The 23,131-nt window shown below is 41.9% G+C and overlaps 2 protein-coding genes across 50 annotated transcripts in view; both read left to right on the forward strand.

The window, feature by feature from the left end:
- Window positions 1-23,131, forward strand: part of LOC122331512 (trichohyalin-like) — a 590,129-nt gene that overhangs the window by 358,382 nt on the left and 208,616 nt on the right. The gene's annotated exons all lie outside the window — the stretch shown is intronic.
- Window positions 5,723-11,260, forward strand: LOC122331530 (heat shock 70 kDa protein 12A-like). The gene is made up of 4 exons (XM_043229016.1): window positions 5,723-6,059; window positions 6,182-6,406; window positions 6,531-6,705; window positions 9,670-11,260. The coding sequence occupies exons 1-4, from the start codon at window positions 5,775-5,777 to the stop codon at window positions 10,731-10,733; spliced, it is 1,749 nt and encodes a 582-aa protein (XP_043084951.1). The 5' UTR covers window positions 5,723-5,774; the 3' UTR covers window positions 10,734-11,260.

The raw sequence follows: 23,131 nt of genomic DNA on the forward strand, positions 1-23,131 counted from the left end.
GGACTGTTTCGTAATATATTGAGTTTTGAGGGATCTGGCGATTCGAACCTTTCCGAGGTTTTAGCTAGAAAGTTTTCTTTTACAACATGAACCTGCGAATACATCTGGTACCTGTGAACTTTTCTGCCAAAAGTTCAGGCTAAACAGCACTGATCAAAGCATGTACATTATAGCCTATTTATGGCATGCACCTGCGAGTGCTGCAGATGTTCTGGTCTTGATGACCTTTGTAACTTCAGGTTAAATGGGTCACTGTCCGGTCAAAACGGTATGTACCCTTTTGAACCTTATTTTACGACACACACCTGCTGAAGTTAAAGTTAAAAAGTTAGGTAAAGTTGAGAATCTGGTGAATGTTGTTTCAAACAGAAGTTAATAACAACAAACTTAAATAGGAAATGGTCAAGGTGTTTGTATTTTAATATCTTACTTAATTTTGTCATTTCTTTATTCATTAATAGATTTCCTAGCATAAATACATGCACACACACAAAATCACAAAAAAAAAAAAAAGTCTCTTCAAAACGCAGTAAACTTTTTAAATCTGTTGAACAATCGTATTAGTTTGTTAGCATTCATTATATTGTAGTTTGTAATTAATCACATCTTTAAACTAAATCTTTGGTCTAAAGCTTTCTCAGACCCACATACGGCAAACAACGTTGTTCAATTTGTGTTATCATATAGCTAGCTGAAATCCGGTAAGGGAATTATTTTATACACGATTACAACTGTGGATGGTAAAAGAAGTCATTAACCTGCTTAACGGCCGTAAAAATACGAACAATGTCATTCTAACAACAAAACTCATTTAAACATGTATGCTTTCAGGACAGGGAACTACAATACGCAGGATACACCTCACACTTCGAACAAGGTCACCGAGGGGAGGACTCCAAATCATTCTAAATCGAATACGCGCACTTATCATAATCGTATATCTGACTATTCTCTTTGCAGAGTTTTCTAACTTTTCTAACTTGTACCAAACATTAGCTTTTCCTAAATTGTAATGGTATAAGATTAGTGGCATATGCTGTTGTAGTTAACGTTGACCAAATATAAAACACGGTTGAAAATGAAAAAATGAAACACGGTTGTTGTTGGTTCAATGAATGGAAATAAATTCAAATTATGTAATGCACTTAAGTTTGTGCTTTAAAAATCAAATATTTCTTTAGACAAAATTATAAAAAGTAATTTTCAAATTGACATAATTCACTTACGTTAAATGACTGAAATAAAGGTGTGTTGCTCCTGCAGTACCGCACGTTGATCAGCAGGTTGATCAGCACATGGTTCAATCTTCCCTTCTGATTAACGCCATATTGTGCAGTTCGTTTTGTGTTCAGGCGGAGACACAGGTAAGATACTTTACTTGTTTTTACTTAGTATTGAAATTGTCAAATTGTGCATCACAGATTACATAAACTCCAGATGTATTTCACATGTAATTGACATTGTTTTCACAAAATTATTAGTCACTCTGCATTCCGTTTTTTGTTCCCATGTAATATCTTCAACTTTCTTTCCACAGTCAGCTATAATTACTTGGTTTTGTTCATTTGTGGGAATGTTATATGTGACCTGTAAGTATGAAAGACATATTGTTAGTGTATTATAATACTGCAATGACTGTAAACTATAATGTACTAATGACTAACTACAATTATTTGTTTTGTAAAAATGTATTAGGTGTCTGTGAAATTCAGTAGGATTACAACGATCCCTTTGTTGTCCAAATTCATGAGTCAGCTTGATAAATTCTCAACTCCACTCATCAGTGTTTTCAGAAAGAAAGGAGGAGCAGCAGGATAGAAGATCAACAACATCCTGTAAGTTATGGATCAGGTATGTTCTCTAAACTCATCACTTTAATTCTGGCAACATTTCTTTTCCTTGATTCAGTTATTATGCACTCAGCCTTATTTTATCAAACCATGATTTTTTTCTCAATTAAAACTCCAAAGGTAATAATGGTTGAGGTAATATAAATTAATAAAGCCTGGCATATATTGGAGTTCAAATACAAAGCCCATTATAAGCCACCTTAGTCAAAAGAAGGTGAATTTAGAGAGCATTGCATCTGAGTTGTTAAAAAATAAATTGGGATTCATGCATCTACAAATAGAACAAATATTGCAATTGCGAATAAGCTGCTAATAATAGCTTTTCAGGATGTCCCCGTCCCGAAAAAAGACGTGAATGCATTCTAAAAGCCCTCATTGTGTATGTGAACGAAGACCCCTCAAACCTTGTAAAGGAGTACATGGTAATTTAAGTCTGTTAAACATCTCTAATACCAATTCCCCCTTTCACCTTGATTTTATGTAATTACGATGTTTTTTATAATTTTTTTTTAAGATGTCGAACATGATGAAGCCCAAACCTCAATGTGCAACCCCACCCTAGGAATCTATGTCATCAAACCTGAAGGTCAAATGTCACAGACCCTTACCAAGATGCTGGATTCATCGCTAAAGGCATCAAGATACTTGAAAACCTAAGCAATGTTGCCAATGCATGTTCTATAATGCACAGATTGCAAGAGAGACTTTTCAGTGCTTTTATTTTTTGTATTTAAAGTGTGCATTTAATAAGAAAACGGAAAGCAAAGATTTTGACCAAATAATTTTTGTTGGACATTTGCGAAAAGTATGTTCTTGAATGCATTAAGTGTATTTATAATGTTTGTTTTACTTAAAATAGTAAGAGAAAACAGTGTGTCACAAGCTGGGCTTGAACTCAGGTCTCAGGTTTGGCGATCAAACAATTTACCGCTTAGCCTCAAGGGTAGCAGTTTTGGACCCAAACAATACACTCTAGGCAGAGCTCCAGCCAATGTAGATTTAATGAAAAAGTCTTTGCAAAAAAACAAACAAACAAAAAAAAAAAACTAATCCAACAGTTCTTGTCAAGAACACTTGATTGTCAAGAAGTCTCTGAGGTACCTGGCTAACATACCACTCATGCTCCAATGACCTTAAGAAAATGAAAATATCGTCAAGCTATGCAAAGACAAATTGCTTAAGTAGGTCCTGAAGAACATCACTAATTAGTGCTTGGAAAACTGGGGCATTGGTAAGCCTGAACGGCATCATCAGATATTCATAGTGGCCCATGAGGCTGTTGAAGGCCGTCTTCCATTCCGCATTTGACGGATTCCGCACGAGATGGTAAGCATTGCGGAGGTCCAGTTTAGTAAAAATAGAAGCCTCTTGAAGCAGCTCAAAGGCAGTGGCCATTAGGGGAAGGGGGTATTGATTCTGAACTGTGATCTTGTTGAGGCCCTGGTAATCAATACAAGGCCTAAGAACCCTGTCTTTCTTTTCTACAAAGAAGAAGCCCACCCCAGCTGGGGAAGTGAAGGTATGGATGATGCCGGCTGCCAAAGACTCCTTAATGTAGGTATCCATAGCTAAGTGCTCGGGGGAAGACAAGGAGAAGATCCGAACCCTTTGAGGACAGGAAGTAGGGAGTAGATCAATAGCATAGTTGTAAGTGCGGTGAGGGGGTAAGGAGGTAGTCTGGGAGATGATGATAAAACTCTTGAGACTCGGGACTTTGGACTGAGGGAATCTGAAGTGGGCAGGTAAGTTGGCAAGTGGAACCCTGGCAAGAATGGTGCCAGTGGGCCAGTAAATCCTGGGGTTTTATGAGTGCGCTGCCAAGGATGACCCAAGATAATAGCATACTTAGGGGAGTCAAAAAGATAGAAGGTCTCCTCCTGCTGAAGGATGGTAAGGTGCAGGGACTGAGTAGCCTCCGTTATCTTGCCCGGTTCCAGAGGTCTGCCATCCAAAGTTGTAACTCCCTGGGTGTGATGAAGAAGCTGGGTAGGAATCCTAAGTTTCTTAGCTAAGGATTGAGGCAGGAAGTTACCTGTGGCACCGGAATCAATCATTGCCTGGACTGGATACTTGTGGCCCTCCCAGTACAGAGTGGCTGGAATAGCTAGGACGGAGTTAGCAGGAGGAATTCTAATTTTCCCCATCACAGCCCTCCTGTTGCTGGGCAGGGACAGACATTTCCCAAGAGCTCAGGGCAAGTGAAGCGGAAGTGGCCAGATGCACTGCAGTAAAGGCAACGATGCTCCCTCATGCGACTTTCCCTCTCGTTGGGAGAAAGCCTGTATCGGCCCAACTGCATGTCCTCTGGGAAAACATGGGAACTCTTCAGGGGCAGGGGAAGTTCTGGATGGGGGAAAGAAAACAGACCTGCTCAGAGGGACTTGGGACTGGGACTCCTTACAGCAAGCTGCCCTCTGTTCTTGCAGGCGATTGTCTAGGCGGACTGGGTGAGAAAACCCTGGGCAGGAACTAGGATCTCCGGAGAAGGGCTTGGGAGGGAGTAGTCAGGGCTCCACAACCGGAGAATGCCTGAGGGAGATACAGAGGAAGGTGAAGGATGTTTAAAGAGCTGGTGGATTGAATTCATAACATCAGCCAGGAGTTGAAAGTGTTTGGCCATCAGCTCTTCTTGTCTGCTAAGAACAGCTTCATGGCGCTGGAAAGACGCCTTGTGCTGAGTAATCACGGCCAACAGGACCTTGGAATCGAGTGTCTCTTGGTCCATGCTTGATTCGTTTTTTCTGTCACACGCTGGGCTTGTACTCAGGTCTCTGGTGTGGTGGTCAAGCCTTACCGCTTAGCCACAAGGGTAGTAGTGTTGGACTGTAGGAAGAGCTCCAGGCAATGTACAGTACATTTAATAAAAAAAACTTTGCAAAAAACTAATCCAACAAAAGTTCTTATTGGACAGAGGTATAGGTAACAGAGCAAATAATAGGAACAAACACTTGGAAAAAATAAAAACTCCACGAGGGGAGAGAACAAAACCAGTTAACTGCACAAAGAAAAATCCATGAACACCTTACTTGTGGTAGCTTCAAAAGGACTAGGTGACAAAGCAGGAAGTCACAGCCAAGACTCAAAAACGGAGTGAAGAACAAAAGAGAAAAAGCACAACTTAAATATTTTTGTATTTATTTTTATTTTTAAAAACAAGATTGTTAATCTGATTCAACTAAACAAGATTACCTTTACATGAAAATAAAAATAAATTTACTGAAATAGATAATATTACTTACAGCACATAGTTACGTGGAACCTGTTGACATAAAAAGTTAATTAAATTCAACATATCATTTTTTGAGTGTAGCCTCGAGCCTCTTTAACCCTTCATTTCAAGTTAGACAAAACTACAACACAGATGAAGCACTTTAACATGAGTCGGACACAACCAACAGCAAAAACAGGTTTTCCTACATAAGTTAAAATGGATAAACTTACTTGATCTCCTCAGTGATTGCAAAACCAGCTGTTCATGCATTTCCACCTTCTACTGAAGCGTGAATTGTTTAAACATTATTTAAGGCTTTCATAAAATACACAGAGTTGCATCTTTAATATATGCTGTGTAACGTTAATGAATATGTTGTAACAAATAATTTGTGACTTGTAAATTGAACGTTTTACAGTGCATTTAAACAGTCCACAAAAAAATTCTCAAAATAATGTGAATAATCTATTTTTCCTTAGTGATGAAAAAAGTATTTATTACCCCACTATATCATATAAATCCTGTCTAACGCTGCTATTAATGAACATTAATTATATATGTCCGCTTCATAGTTTTTTTTTACAGGACAAGCCCATTTTTTGTGGGAGGGTCAATAATAGTGAAAGTAGGCTTTGTGAATATAAATGAGAGAAAGCACAAACTGTACTGTTCATTTTTCAGGAAGGTAAACACAGCGACTCTCTTATAACACAATGGCACAATTTCTTTACATTGCTATAGATTTTGGAACTTCATACAGCGGATATGCCTTCAGCTTTAAGACTGATAAACGTATAGAACAAATTAGGATTCCTTCCTGGGGTGTCGAGCAAGGTCTAAAAACCTTCAAAACCCCCACCTGCATTTTGTTTGATGAAGAACAGAACTTCCAGAAGTTTGGTTATGATGCCATGAAAACATACACCATGTTGATGAAAAAAGAAAAAGCAAAGAAACACTATCTATTTGAACACTTCAAAATGGAGCTCTACAATAAAGTAAGTACTTTTACATTTTTGGTTTATCTTACATACCATATTATTTATCTGTGAATGAAAGATTAATTTGATACACTTTCATTGAGTAACATTAATATAATAAAAAAACTTTTGTTGCAAAGGAAATCCACAGAGATTTGATGATCACAGAATCAAATGGAAAATCAATGAAGGCTATAAAGGTTTTCTCTGAGAGTCTGCGATACCTGAAGGATCATGCACTGGACAAAGTTGGACAAAGCACTGAAGGACGAATGTTCACTGCATCTGATGTGACGTGGGTGTTAACAGTTCCTGCTATCTGGCATGCGGCAGCAAAACAATTCATGAGAGAAGCAGCTGTTGAGGTGAGTTAAAATAAAAATGTGAATATTAAAACTCATATTAAAACTCATGTACACATAAAAGTACATTTACCTGTTCTTCTGTAAGACAGAATAAAGGAAATGAAAATATTAATTAATCATGCAGGCAGGTCTTGTGACGGATTCTACACATGAAAGACTCATCTTTGCTCTGGAACCAGAGGCTGCGTCTGTGTTCTGTAAGCAGCTACCAAGTGATGGTTTCATAGCAGAAGGAGAGGATTGTGAAGACAAATTGGAGCAGCAACCAGGAAGCCAGTACATGGTTGTAGATTGTGGAGGTACACTGCTAAAATTCCTTTAAAATCCTACTACACATTTACATACAGATTGCTTTTACTTTACAGTTTACAGTGTACCTTTTTTGTATAGAATAGTGTACCTCTGAAATTTATACTTGTTAGTATAATTTAACTATAAGGATTAAAACAATTAAAAACTAAAAAGTAATTAATAGTATTTTATAACCAAAAGACACCTTTCTCAATGTAGCTACATGTTAAGTACTAAAAATAGAATACAGTATAAATATGAGTACAGTAGGTAGTCAACCAGTCCATTTATAAAATTCAGTAATACTCAAGGAGGTGAAAAGAGACAGTTTGTACCCTTAAATGAAATGGACACTTTGCACCTCTGTTATATTAGCATTTTATTGTAAATTCAGATTAAATAAAACATTTAGTATGATTTAAAATGCAGAATTATAAAATAACAAAAATTATTGGACATGAATAGATGTAGGATATCATCTCCAAAATATAACCCCATGAAGAGTAAAACATTGTGTAACAGTAATTTTTTTATTGCATGACAGGAAACATATAGTGATGAAAAAATATTTGATCCACTGCTGATTTTGTATGCTCAATGTCAAAAAAATTATGAGTCTATAATTGTCACGAGTGTGGTTAGAGGGAAGGAGCACTCGAGAAAAAGGTAACATTTAACAGTTTTAATCATTCACAAGTGAGCAAAAAATAATATTACAGGCAGGTAGGCAAGCAGGCAGGCAGATAAAGTAAAGAACACATATGTAAAGAAGCATTCCAAGATGCTTTTAATGACACATACAAAGACGAGACAGGACAAGTAGCATTAAGCAAACTGGCACTTATATACACAAGATTAACAACATATTAACAAGACACAGCTGAAGACAATAAGATAATCAACAGAAAGTATGGCACATAGAGCACATGGGACAAGAAAACCAAAACAAAGGAGTCCAACAATGTGACATTTCGCCCCCCTCTTGGAAGGTGCACCTAAAACAAAAAACGGGGAGAACGGAACTTAGGAAGAGGTTCCGGAAGAGGGTGGGCCAAACAGAGTCAATAAAACAAACAAAGTCCAGGGAGGAACAGATGGAGGGAGGAGCCAGGGAAGACACAGGAAGAGTCCGGAGCAGGAGGAAATCCAGTAGGATCCAGAGCACAGCCATGATGAGGACCCATGGTGGAGCTGACAGAGGGAGGAGCCAAAGAGGAGGAGTGACCTTCGACTCCATGGGGCAACCGACGGCAGCAGAACTGGTGATGGAGGAGACAGAGACCGAGACAGAGAGCCGAAGAGCCAGGGTGACACAGAGGAGCTGCAGGGCCTAGGCGACACCACTGGCACCAGCAACCGATGCAGAGATGGGGATCCAGAAGGACGCCGTGGAGCCGGAGTGACAGAGGAGTAAGGTAAAGTCGGGAAGATGGAGGTGCCTGACAGAGCCGGAGTGATGGAGCAACGAGGTGCAACCAGAGGAGTGGAATCCCGAGGTGACAGTTGGTTGATGACAGACCAAGGCAGGAGCCAGAGGGACGATGGAGCTGGTGGACTGTTGGGCCATGGTGAGAGAAGGGAGCTAGAAGCCAGCCGGGGAGCCAATGGGTCTACGGGCCGATATGGAGTCCTGGATTTGGAGGCTGGATGACAAAGTGATGGATCCCCCTACCCACAACGGCAATGGTGACTGGCAGACCTGTGGCAAACCCCAGCTGAGGGTGAACGTAGGGGCTACTGGAAGACATTGACGGAGGCTGCATAGGGTGGGATAATCTCGATGTCTGATCACTGGAGGGCACACTTGTGGAGCGGACTCTGAAGGGCACTCATCTTGAAATGGCACACCCTCAGCCTTTGCGCAGTGGGCTCCACTCCACTCCACACTCTCGCTGTTGTTGGCATTCTCCACCATGGCGTGCTGTGTAGCCGGCTCACGCACCTAGTCTGATGCTGTCGGCTCGGGTCTGGTGGCGCTCCAAAAAGACACACAAAAATCTTAAACTGATTTGCATTTATTCAAGACATACTGCTGCACAAATATTAAATATAATAACTCATAGCAGATCTATACAGGATGGATCTGGGGAGTGAAGTGTTTCAGAGAAACTGCAGGAATCTCACGTGAATACTATCCGGCAGGGCAGTAAGATCATTGGCTGCATATGCAGCATAAACTCAACTCAACTTTATTTGTGTCCCTTCAGGTCAATTAGTGTTACAGCAAGACATCATACCACAAACAACACATACCACACCATTACAAAATACACTTTTTCACACATTCATATTGATGGCCCGTTATGGGAGGTTCCTTGTCTCACTCCCTCGCCTACACCTTTCTAACCCAAATCATATATTAGAAAAGTTAAATCAACATATTGTATTCTTTGAACGAGTTAACGGTAATTTTGTAGCAAAAAATGTAGTCTATGACATCCAGTTCTCAAATCTTGTGGACAAAATATTCTGTATGTGTTTTTTGGCTTTATTTCAACATTAACATCTTAAACATTGTTTTCTCAAAAACACAAACATGTACATTTAGGCTGCTCACATATCATTGACGTTTTGTGCTGAATACAGTGTAGTTACGCTGTAGCTATTAATATGTTTTCAAGATATTAAAATAAAAAAACAAAAACCCAAAATCCTCAGACCCCAGTGGGTGAATTCAGCATTCACATACTGACTGGGAGACACGTTCTGTGAGCCTGCTTTGAGTGTGTGTACCCATCAAAACCCATCAGCTTTCACGGACCAGACAAGACTGAATATAACTTTCATGATTATGCATGTAGTCTGTGACATTATCTTCAATTCTCCCTGGACTCACAATATTTTCCTAGCCAGTTGTCCATGTCCAATTCAAGTAAAAATCACATTTGTTACAATTTTCTCTAAAAATCTACTTCAAACCCTAGATGTAACTATATAGAATATATGTCTCTGATTTTTTTTCTATCTTGCAGGTGGTACTATTGACATAACGGTCCATGAGGTGCTGGGTGACGGTAAACTGAAAGAGCTGCATGCTGCATCAGGAAATGACATGGGTGGACAGTCAGTAGACAAGAATATTATGTCTTTTCTGAAAGACATTTTCTCAGAGGACATTTTTGAGAAATTTAAGAAAGAATACCCAAGTGCAGCACTTAAACTGAAGTATGACATTGCACTTATAAAATCTTGTGAGGATGTTGTGAGGATTTCATGTCCTAGCAGCTTACAAACACTCGCTAAAGGTAAACAGAGCATGGAAAGTTATTTTGAGGATGTTCAGGGAGTAATGTGGGATGATGGTGGAATATTCCTTGAACAAGAAAAGCTAAAAAGCTTCTTTGATACGAGCTTGAGTACTATAGAAAGCTCAATTAATCAGATCCTTAAAAACACAGAGCTGAGGATTGAGTACATGTTGATAGTGGGAGGCTACGCTGAATGTGCTTTTCTGAGGAAATTCATGAAGAAGCGATTCGGCAGCGTATGCAAAATACTTTGCCCTGTTGAACCTCAGGCAGTAATTTTAAAGGGAGCAATCCTGTATGGAAAAACACCGTCCGTGGTTAAATCTCGTATTAGTGCTCTCACATATGGGTTTCGTTTATGTAGATTGTTTGATGAAACCAAACACAAGGACAAAAGCAAATATAGAAACACAGAAGGAAAAGTGTACTGCAATGTCTGCTTTGACCAGCTTGTCCGCAGTGGGGAGTCAGTTGAATGTGATGAAGTCCGTTCTTTCATAAGATTCCCATCAGATCCACTACAGACAAAGCTACAATTTACATTTTACAGCTCTGAAAAACAAGAAGTAAAGTTTACAGATGAGCCGCTCGTATTCGAGATTGGTTCTGTATCAGTTGACATGCCTAACACTGACAGAGGCACAGATCGACCGGTCAGGTTGGAAATAAAATTTGGCTCCACTGAAATGCAGGCAACTGCTACTGATTTAGGATCAGGTGCAACAAGAACAACCGAACTGGACTTTTTGAGTGAACAAATCCATACCCATAATAAACTACGTGACTGAATACAGTAAATAATAAAATCAACAAACAAAACAAAACTGAAAAAAATTAGTCTGAGGCAAAATACATACAATTGTTGCAAGACATTGTAAGTAAAACGTAAAATGTAAAACGTGAAACGTGAGTAAAAAAATCCTAGTAACAAATTAAATCCATTATCTGATTTGTACCTTTCTATTTCTCACATAATACCTAACAAGATTGGTGTTTCAACTGATTTATTTTAATTATATTCTGCAGCAAAACAATGTATGACATCACAGAGAATTATTAATCTAGGTTAATGGGGATTATACAGGTGTGACAATCAATTGTTGTTAATCACATGAATGTTTACTGATGAGTGAATGATGTTTAGGGCATTTAAGCACATGTACACTTGATAAAGATCATTAGTTAAACAAATTACATTTTGTCCAATTTTTAACAAATACTTTTTGCCTTAATTTTGTACTATGGATGTTTTCTTGTTCATGTAAAAGTTTCCATTTTCAGTCACAATAAAAAAAAATCTGTTAGATTAAAAGTGCACATTTGAGTTGTGAGACTAAATTTAGTTGTGTGCCTGGCAACCAACTTGTTCCCCATTTACCCCTCCCTTTAGAGAAGATATGGTGGCAGATGCAGGATTAAAGGTGCTATAAGTAGGATTGACAAAGAGTGGTTAGAACTAGATATTGCAGTTCAAATTCAAAATATTGGAGTGACGAAACATATTTTTCAGGTTAGTCCAACCAATGCAAATGTGCATTGACTGGTCTGATCTCAGGTTTTATGGGAACCGGAGACTCTAACTGCCGCTGCAGTGAAGCAACAAATTTACAAACAAATGATCGGCTCTTTCATTTACAGGGCGGGACTTTCCTGCCATAATACGCATTGCACTTTCTCCTATTCGTACAGGATCATTCACTGATTGGTGGCTGCAGTGCTGCTTCAAGTTAAACAATAAATTTTAACTAGGCTTAGACTTGATCACACAACACTAAACAGTACTTTGAATAAAATTAGGCAACACCAGAGAGGGAATTGTGATCATTATGGTCAAGAGAAAACTGTGCATCACATTATAATGTAATGTCTATTAATAAAAGGAAAATGTTCAAATGTAACTTAACAAGAATTAAGATAAAAGGAAACAGGTTTTACGATCCTGGCCCACATTCCTAATCAGTAGATCACAGTAATGCGACACAAAGCTGTCATTCGCCATTTAATATATTAAAACAGTTCAAGCATATGACAATGTTTGAATGTTAAACATGCTCAATAATAAATTGTGGTTATAATTTATGTATAGAAACAGCTCAAAGGCATTTTTTTGCAATATTTTTCATCACATACACATTTCATTGGTAGAAGACCAACTGAAATAAGTCATTAAAAAAAGAGAGAGTTCTTAATTCATAGGTACAGATCCCCTCCTGGGATTGCCAACTTAACGTGGTGGAGGGGTTTGAGTGCCTAAATGACCTGAGCTATGTTCTGGCAAACTGTCCGATGCCTCAGAAGGGGAAGCAGTGGCCTGCCAACACTGTATACAGTGCTGGTGGTAATCTGCTCAAACTCAGCGTGGAAGGAATATTTTGAGGATCTCCTTGTCAGGCTCGTGGAAGGGGGAAAGGTAAAATTGAACTGGAGGTTAAGTGCTTTTGAGTTTCTCCCAAGGTTTTTTCTCCTCTGTATGGATGGGGACTTGCTGTCGCCTCCTTGCTTGGGGGGACACTTAACTTCTAGTGACTATCGTTGAATTGACTACAGAGACCGTCTCTGCATTTAATAAGAAATTGGTCACTCTCGTCACTATATATCCCTGTCATTATACTGTACAGTGCTTTGATGCAACCTGTGTTGTTAAAAGCGCTATATAAATAAAAATGATTGATTGATTGATTGATACTCTACCATCACCCTGGTTGAGGTCACCGAGGTAGTTAAGAAGCTCCTCAGTGGCAAAGCACAAGGGGTGGACGAGATCCGCCCTGAGTACCTCAAGTCTCTGGATGTTGTAGGACTGTCTAGGCTGACACGCCTCTGCAGCATCATGTGGAGGCGGGGGACAGTACCTCTGGACTGGCAGATGGTGGTTCCTCTTTATAAGAAGAAGAACTGGAGGGTGTGCTCCAACTATAGGGGGATTTCACTCCTCAGCCTCCTCGGGAAAGTCTATGCCAGGATACTGAAGAGGACAATACGTCCGATAGTCGAACCTCAGGAGGAACAATGCAGCTTTCGTCTTGGGCGTGGAACACTGAACCAACTCTATACCTTTTTCAGGGTACTGGAAGGTTCCTGGGAGTTTGCCCAACCAGTCCACATGTGCTTTGTGAATTTGGAGAAGGCATTCGATCAGGTTCCTCACGGTGTCCAGTGGGGCGTGCTCTGGGAATAGGGGGTAAGAGGCCCATTGCTAAGGGCTGTCCAGTCCCTGCATGATCGGAGCAGGAGCTTGATTCGCATTGCTGACAATAAGTCAGACTTGTTCCCAAGTGCATGGTGGACTCCGACAGGGCTGCCCCTTGTCACCGGTCCTGTTCATTATCTTTATGGACAGGATTTCTAATCGCAGCCTGGGGCTGGAGGGGGTCTGGTTTGGTGACCACGGGATATTGTCTCTGCTCTTTTCAGATAATTGTTGTTCTGTTGGCTGCATCTGGCCAGAACCTACAGTGTGCGCTGGGGCAATTTACAGCTTAGTGTAAAGGAGCTGGTATGAGAATCAGCACCTCTAATTCTGATATAGTTCTCAGTTGGACAAAGGTAGCTTGCCCCCTTCAGGTTGGTGGGGAGTTCCTGCCTCAAGTGGAGGAGTTTCAGTATCTTGGGGTTTCGTTCACGAGTGAGGGGAGGATGGAAGCGAGAGATCGACAGACGGATCGGTGCAGCTTCTGCAGTAATGCTGTCTCACTCTCTCGATTTACTGGTCGATTTTCGTTCCTACTCTCACCTATGGTCATGAGCTTTGGGTCATGACTGAAAGGATGAAATCCCGGATAAAAGTGGCCGAAATGAATTTCATCCATAGGGTGGCCGGGCGCTACTTTAGAGATATGGTGAGGAGCTAGGTCACTCGGGAGGAGCTCGAGTAGATCCGCTGCCCTCCTCATCAAGAGAGGCCAGCTGAGGTGGCTTGGGCATCTGTTCTGGATGCCTTCCGGGCACCTCCCAGTGGAGGTGTTTCGGGCATGTCCCACCAGGAGGAGGCCCCGGGGAAAGCCTAGGACACACTGGGGGGAGGTCTATGTCTATGTCTCGGCTGGCCTGGGAGCGCCTCGATGTTCCCCCGGAAGAGCTGGAGGAAGTGTCTGGGGAGAGGGAAGTCTGGGCATCCCTGCTTAGACTGTTAGTCCCTGCGACCCGGCCCTGGATAAGTGGTAGTAAATGGATGGATGGATGGATCTCAACAAATTAGAATGTTGTGGAAAGGTTAATTTATTTTCAACTCACTTCAACTGAAATTGGGAAACTCATGTATAAATTGAATGCACACAGACTGAAGTAATTTGAGTCTTTTGTTCTTTTAATTGTGATGATTTTGGCCCATATTTAATGAAAACCCACCAATTCACTTAACAAATTAGAATGGTGATGGTGAATGGTGAATGGTGACATGCTAATCAGCTAATCTACTCAAAACGCTGGCAAAGGTTTCCTGATCCTTCAAAATTGACACTTGGTTGCTAACTAGTGTGTTGCTAGCATGATTAGCAAGTGTCAAGCAAGTTACTAGCATGATTGGCAAGTTAGCAACATGTCATTAGCTTGATTTTAGCATTATTAGCTAGTTACTAACATGTTGTTAGCATGGTAAGCTAGTTAATATCATCAAATAACATAATTAGTGTGTTTCTAGAAATATTAGCATGTTGCTAGCATGATTTTAAAAGATCTGATTCATTCTAATGTGCTTCATTGTGTTTAGATTTGAAGTTTGACAGTTGGAGTTTGAAAAGTCTTGGCTCATCTGAATATTCCATTAATGTAAGTCTATAAGATTTGTATTAGTTTTAATCTTTTCAGTAATCTTACTGAAAACTGTAGCAACTAACTTCAGATCAGTCTGAATATCTGGGCCGAGTTTGGAAGAGTTAGAATTGATCGTTTTCATATATAATAATAATAATTGTCACAAACAGCACCTCTGTGGCTCTCTATATCACCAGCATCTGCCGGGTTTTTCTTCGTTAAGAAGAAGGATGGAAGCCTTCGGGCCTGCATTGATTATCGCAGTCTGAATGAAGTCACTGTTAAATATCGTTACCCGCTGCCACTCATACCAGCCTCCCTAGAACAACTCCGCAAAGCCAAGTTTTTCACTAAGTTAGACCTCCGAAACGCCTATAACCTGATCCGTATCAGAGAGGGAGATGAATGAAAGTCAAAGCAGTCGTAGATTGGCCACGCCCCACCACAGTCAAACAATCAATAAATTTTTATTTATATAGCGCTTTTAACAACACAGGTTGCATCAAAGCACTGTACAGTATAATGTAGAAGAGTACAATGACAAGGATGTATAATGACGAGAATGACCAATTTCTTATTAAATGCAGAGACGGTTTCTGTAATCAATTTGACGTTAAATCACTAGAAGTTAAGTGTCCCCAACCAAGCAAGCCAGAGGCGACAGCGGCAAGGAAACAAAACCCCATGCATACAGAATGGAGAAAAAAAACCTTGGGAGAAACCAGACTCAGTTGGGGTCAGTTCTCCTCTGACCGGACGCCCAGCACTTAACTTCCAGTTCAATTTTAAACGCAGCTGTGTCAGGTAGTGTAAATGACTTAGTGTGTGCGTGTATGTGTGTGCATCAGGATCTGGTGATCTGTCCACGGGAGCATCTAGGTTTTCTGGTCTCTGATGAACATAATCTCTGTGTGCTGATCCACCATCTAGTCTGGATACAAACTGTGAAAACAGATTGAGAAAGAGACAGGACTAATATTAGCGTAGATGCCATTCTTTTTACGATGTCACAAGTACATCGGATTTGAATAATAAAAAGTGTGTTGGTGTGTTTTGTGTAGGCTAAGTTAAAAAGATGTGTCTTTAATCTAGATTTAAACTGGCAGAGTGTGTCTGCTTCCCGAACAGAGTTAGGGAGATTGTTCCAGAGTTTAGGTGCTAGATAGGAAAAGGATCTGCCGCCCGCAGTTGATTTTGATATTCTAGGTATTATCAAATGGCCAGAGTTTTGAGAACGCAGCGGACGGACAGGACTATAATGTGATAAGAGCTCGCTCAAATATTGAGGAGCTAAACCATTCAGGGCTTTATAGGTAATTAATAAGATTTTAAAATCTATCCAAGGTTTGATAAGGAGCTAGTGCAGTGTTAACAGAACCAGGCTAATGTGATCAGTCAAAGATCTACAACGATTTCTGGGTTTCTCTAATTTCTATCGGAGGTTTATTCGCAACTTCAGTAACATAGCCGCTCCACTCACCTCACTGGTCAAGAGGAATTTCACATCGCTTATCATGGTCACCCGACAGCATTCAAGCATTCAATTCAAGCAATTCAATCTGCTCAAATAAAGCTTCACGTCCGCCCCGATACTTCATCACCCAGACCCCAACCAGGAGTTCATTGTAGAAGTTGACGCATCAAATGTGGGAATTGGCGCTATCTTGTCTCAACGTCACGGGCAGCCAGCAAAAGTCTTCACATGCGCTTATTTCTCCCGCAAACTTAACCCAGCTGAGCGCAACTACGATGTGGGGGACAGAGAACTTCTCGCAGTAAAATCCGCCCTTGAGGAGTGGCGGCATTGGCTAGAGGGAGCTAAGTTACCATTCACTATACTTACCAATCACAGAAACCTCGAGTACATTCAATCCGCCAAACGTTTAAACTCGAGACAAGCCAGATGGTCCCTGTTCTTCACACGATTCGACTTCAAAGTCACATATCGCCCAGGCTCAAAAAACACTAAGGCGGATGCCCTATCCAGGCAGATCGAGAACACCCCTAACGAACTCACTCAAGATCCAATTTTGCCTATAGCTCGTATTGTTGCTCCAGTCCAGTGGGACATCATGACCGAGATCTCGGAAGCCCAACTCACTGAACCAGTCCCACCAGCATGTCCACCTAACCGAACCTATGTGCCTCAAGCCTTACGATCGAGAGTTCTCCACTGGGTTCACGATACCCCCAGCGACTGATATACCGGTCTCCAATTCATTTACCACAGTGCTCACGGTTGTTGACCGATTCTCCAAATCATGCAGGTTTATACCTTTGCCTAAATTACCCACAGCCTGGGAAACTGCCGAGGTGCTCTTGCAGCAAGTGTTTCGCTTTTAAGGACTACCTGAGGACATAATTTCTGATCATGGCCCGCAGTTCACCTCTCGAGTCTGGCATGCCTTCTGTTCACAACTCAACATCAACGTGAGTCTGACATCAGGCTATCACCCCCAATCCAACGGTCAAGCCGAATGTTTGAATCAAGAGCTGTCTCAATTCCTGCGGAGTTACTGCCATGACAATCAGCACGACTGGAGCCGCTATTTAGTCTGGGCTGAGTATGCACAAAATTCCTTGAGAAAACAATCCACCGGGCTAACCCCTTTTCAATGTGTACTGGGCTTTCAACCTCCAATGTTTCCCTGGTCCGGGGAACCCTCAGCACTGCCTGCGATCAACTCTTGGTTACAAAGGAGTGAGGAAGTCTGGAACTCTGCTCACGTCCATCTCCGAAAAGCGGTTCGAAGGTTCCTAGAACAAGTGGACCGTCGTCGCAGAGATGAACCGGGATACTCACCTGGCGTTTGGTTTTGGTTACATTGTGTTCCCTATAATGTTTCATAGGATCCAGTCTGTGAGGATGCAGCATGTCTAAATCATCAGCGTAGTATGGGAAAGGGGCAGTGCTCGAAGGTTAAGTGTATTCAGATGGAGGCTCAACTAGAGTGCGAGGGGTGTGAGTAAGCACCTCCTACCTCCCTGCTCTTCAGTTTACTTTGCTTCACCTCTTGCTCCTTTTCAGCTTTCAGCCTTTCTCTCTCTGTCATCATTTCCTAGCTTTTGCTTATGCGTCCATTCCCTTCACTAGCTTTATATACTCTCAACCAATTATTCCAGGTTCCCTCAATTGGCCACTGAAACGGTGGTGCCCTCTCCTTTCTCTTAAATGTCTCATCTCTAGTGGTTTTATGCATGTCTTTACACCATAGCTTGAGTTTATCTACTGTACTCTTTTCCATATTACCAGCCATTCTGCACCATTCCATAGGTGTCTGAGATATAGTCACTTCAAACGATCTAGTCATCTTCTCCATTGCTTTTCTATCCACTTCCTAAGTCTAAAATGTGCATAGGAGGAGTACTAAAAACCTAAAATGATGCCAGTGCTTCTCTCTGGTAATTAATTGTGCCAACTGAAGAACTGCAGTTCAAATCAGCTTTTGTTGTCACTATAGTTCCCTGTTTGTAATACATTCTCACACACTTTAACTGAAAATGTATTAGTCTGTGACAATCATAATGCACAGGGCGTTCGAATCCTACTATATCAGCAATAGGTAATACTTCAGCTGACATACTGACTGATTTAAATGTTCTCTTTCATTCTGTTATTGTCAGACTTCCTGCAGGCAGATATTCTGTAATTCTCTCCAAGCAATTTGCTACAAATTCACAGCAATGCAGATTCAGTATTCAAACCCAACATAGCAACAGTAGAATAAAATAGTATTAAACACATTTTAGACCTGCAGCCTAAAATAAATTCACAGTGAACAGTTTCCCTTTTCCCCAAAAAAGTTATAACCTTTACAACTTTACAAATTCACCATTGCAAATATTGACTGAAATCTTCCTGTGAGGCCTTGATGAACAGACACGAACCATAAAAGGGAGAATCGCGCTGTAACCAGGTCGTAAAACCGCGCATCCTCCGCACCCCGGACCATAAAGACAATCAAGATGGTCTGCAGAGCGCCGCAAAGTCTGCCAAATGTCCTCAAGAGACTATCGCTGCAGTGAGCTCGGCCAATCCGAGCGTACCCACGTCAAGATTGGGATGATTGAAACGCAACATCTGGTCAACAGCCCGATAACCCGTTCTGTGCACTGACCTGGGACCAGTTCCACCAAGCCACCAAGTCAAAAGGTGATGAGACTCCCGCCGTGAATCAACATGTGTTCAGGACAGCCTTACACTTTCAACCCCCCCAAGGAGGTTTGCTCTGTCCCGATACACATTCCTTAAAAGCGCGCCTTTTCCTTTTCGCTACGTGCCAGGACACACGTAAAACTACTAAATGAACAATCTAAATGCCTTCCTTTCAAACAAATATAGGTTCATTTGTAAATAACTGTTTAATACATGTTTTGGGATGTATGTAGGAACCGCCGTGTAATCTTTGAATAATCCTCTAACAGAGAGCGTTCCATAAGTGTTAGATAATGCATGTTTGATATCAAATTGAAGCTGATGATGTTTCCAATATCATGGTGAATGAATATGTGTGTTTGTTCAATGCACAACAGTGTATTCCACTTATAAGCTTTTGATAGGGAACAGAAGTGCAGAATGTCAGTTCTAACTGGGATAAAAAATGCACGAAACCAGAGTCAAAAGCAGGCATGGACACGCCCCTTCGACCTAGGGATTGGACAACTTCCCTGGGCACGGCCCAAAACTTGCACCTCAAAACACAGGAACAGGGAGCTCTGAATAGAGTCAAGAGAGTTTTTGGAACCACCAGGAGTCGCAGGGGAATTCGGGTCGCTGCAGGAATTGCCAAGGAAACGGAAAAACTTCGGAACTTGGAGAAGTTAGAAGACTCTGAACGAGAACGACCCGATACCCTCGACTCCGGTCCGCTCCGTTACATCACTCCACGGACACTCACTGCCCTTTCCGTAACCAACTCGGTTCATCCAAAGCGAACCACCAAGCTAGAGAGACTCCATTCGAACGGCCCGGGAAAGCCCGACCGCGTCATCCCACGGACGAGCCTGACCAATCAGCAAGCCGGGACTAGCCAAGTGGTAAAACTACCTTTTCATCTCTTTACTGAATCGGCGCAGACACATATAAGCAAAGCTAAACCTAACTTTGCTTTGTTGGTGCTCTTAGTGCGATCTCAGAACTAGCTAACAGACTTTGGACAGACAATTATCCATTTTCCCTTCCAACCCGTTAATGTGTGTATGAATGTATTTGTATGTGTGTGTGTATGTTTAGTCTTCTCAGTGTAGTCTTGTCAATTAGTAGGTACTGTTTAATAAATTTTGTTTCATTATTACGAATTCTCGTTTGTGTGTTATTTGACTGGAAAGTTAAACTCATGCCCAGATCCGTTGCTACCTGCTCGAGGTAAAGCTAAAATCAGATAAAAGTGTAAAGTCTAATTGATTTATTTTGCTGATCACAGAGTAAATTCATATTGGTAACATACATTTAAATTGCCTAAAACGCTGGGCGTATTAGATGATTTAAAGGTATATTTGAATTGCATACTAACGCGAATCTTTTAAGATTAAATTCCCCAAACTTGAATTAAGAGCTAATTCAAATGATAATTCATAATTATCATAATTAATAAAAGGTATAATCCTACATTCCTATGTAATGGGGAGTATAATCCATTAGTGGAAGTTTATTAGAGGTTAAGACAATATACATCAACGCTGAAACAAAGGCAGGGTCAATACCAGGTAGACAGTCGAAACGGCAAACATGTTTGGGGTGATCTGGTTCTCAGAGTCAATGGGCAGGCAGTGAGTCGTCAACATGTCAACAGTCCAATCAGGCAAACAAAGCAAACAAATGGAATCCATAAAACGTGAGTCAGGTAAACAGGCAATGGTCATACACATGGATATCAGAACAGAGTAGTAGTAGAAACGCTTGGGAAGGCAGTCAAACTGGCAATACTTCACATTTGAATGCATGGAGGGCCTCTGGTTATAAAGCCCTAAACAGGAAATAGGCAGAAAAGAAGCAGAGGAGCCTGAGAACTGCTAGTACTCGGGTGAGGTTTCCCTCCGCTGGTCAGGCGTTACAGAATCCCCCCCTCTAGGAGAGACTCTTTGGAGCTCTACGTGGTCATCCCCGTGGTCGTCTTTGTGGTCGTGGAGCTGGTTGGTCAGGTCTGGCTCTGTGGAACTTTTCTACCCAGGATCTCTCCTCGGGTTCTTATCCCTCCCAATCCACTAAGTATTGGAGCTGACCCCCTCTTTGCCTAGAGTCCAGTAATTCATTAACCTGGTAGGCAGGCATCGATGTCCAGTGGTGGGGGTGGTTCTGGAGCCTTGTGCCTAGGGTCAGCATCCGTGTGGACCAGTTTCAGGAAGGATATATGAAAGGACAGAGAGATACGGTAATTAGCAGGAAGCTCAAGTCGATAGGTCACATCATTAATTCTTTGTAGAATTTTAAAAGGACCTACGTACCTTGGACCCCGCTGTCCTGGTTGGTAGGGAGGGTGTGGACGTCAATGTCTGTTGGTTTGGATCTCCTGGCTTTGTACAGCCTGCTGGACACAAATATGAGAGACGTATGCAGTCATCCACTGCAAGGACCAATGAAGGTTCTCCTGACCATGGGAACATGAGAGGTTGGAATCCCAGGACGCACTGAAAGGGGTGAGTCCGGTTTAGGAATGGGTCAAAGAGTTCTGAGCGTATTCGGCCCATGGCAGAAATTCTGACCAGCAATGCTGCTCCTTACTACAATAGCTCCGCAAGTATCTTCCGATCACTTGGTTAAGACGTTCAACTTGGCCATTTGATTGTGAATGATATCCTGAGGTCAGGTTTACATTAATGTCTAATAGTTTACAGAAGGCCTTCCATTCCTGGGGATGTAAATTGAGTGTCTCGGTCACTGATCATATCCTCAGGTAGGACACAAACTCTGAAGACATTATGGAATAAAATGCTATAGCCATTTCCATAGCAGTGGGGAGTCCTTTCAGTGGAATCGGGCGTGCATGACTTGGATAAGCAGTCGATAATGACGGATAGTAGTCAAGTCAAGTCAAGTCAACTTTATTGTCAAATATGCTCTATGTACAACATACAGCACAGATGAAATTCCTTCCCTTCTGACCTTGCAATCATGCAGAATAAGAGATAAAAGAATAAAAAAAATTAAGCATAATAAAATAATGGTAAAATATCTAAAATATAAATAGTGCAACATTACACATACATACATTAAACATACAGACAAGGCACTTGTTGGAATATTAAATTAAATTAAAGTGAGGTAGTGCGTTGAGGTGCAAGATGTGTAGACCCTGAGATTATGAGTTTATGTGGGGGGCGGGATCACAGTCTGAGGTCTGAGGCCTGAGGCAGGGGCCAGAGGTAGAGGTGAGTGAAGGGAGAGTAGGTAGGGAGTTGAGTCTCCTGACTGCCTGGTGGATGAAACTGTCCCTGAGCCTGCTGGTTCTGGCTCGGAGACTCCGCAGTCTCTTCCCCGACGGCAGCAGGTTGAAGAGGCAGTGAGATGGGTGGGTGGGGTCCCCCGCTATCCTGGTGGCTTTGCGGGTGAGACGAGCGTTAAAAATGTCCAAGAGAGGGGGGAGAGAGATACCAATGATTTTCTCAGCTGCTCTCACGATGCGCTGCAGTGCGTTACGGCAGGACACGGTGCAGGCTCCGTACCACACCGTGATGCAGCTGGACAGAATGCTCTCGATCGTGCCTCTGTAGAAGTTCTGCATGATGGGGGTGGGGCTTTTGCTCTTTTCAGTTTACGGAGAAAGTACAGGCGCTGATGGGCTTTTTTGGCCAGTGATGCGGTGTTGTGACTCCATGACAGGTCTTCAGATATGTGCACACCCAGGAACTTGGTGCTGTTCTCCCTCTCCACTACAGCACCGTCGATGATCAGTGGAGCATGCTGGGTGTGCGCTCTCCTGAAGTCCACAACAATCTCCTTCGTCTTCTCCACATTCAGGTGGAGATTGTTGTCTTTGCACCACATGGCCAGCCTGCTCACTTCACTCCTGTAGGGTGTCTCATTGTTGTTGTTGATAAGACCCACCACAGTCGTGTCATCCGCGAACTTGATGAAGAGGTTAGAGCAGGATGATGGAGTACAGTCATGGGTCAGCAGAGTGAAAAGAAGGGGGCTCAGCACACATCCTTGCGGGGCCCCCGTGTTCATGATGATGGAGCTGGAGGAGTTGCTGCCAACCCGAACTGCCTGAGGTCTCCCTGTCAGGAAGTCCAGCAGCCAGTTGCACAGGGAGGTGTTGAGCCCAGCTGGCCCAGTTTATGGATGAGCTGCTGCGGGATTATGGTGTTGAATGCTGAGCTGAAGTCGATGAACAGCATTCTGACATGTGAGTCTTTGGTTTCCAGGTGGGTGAGTGCTGAGTGGAGGGCAGTGGAGACGGCATCTTCTGTTGATCGGTTAGACCGATATGCAAAC

This window comes from Puntigrus tetrazona, unplaced genomic scaffold (genome assembly GCF_018831695.1).
Source record: "Puntigrus tetrazona isolate hp1 unplaced genomic scaffold, ASM1883169v1 S000000001, whole genome shotgun sequence".
Taxonomy (NCBI): Eukaryota; Metazoa; Chordata; class Actinopteri; order Cypriniformes; family Cyprinidae; genus Puntigrus; species Puntigrus tetrazona.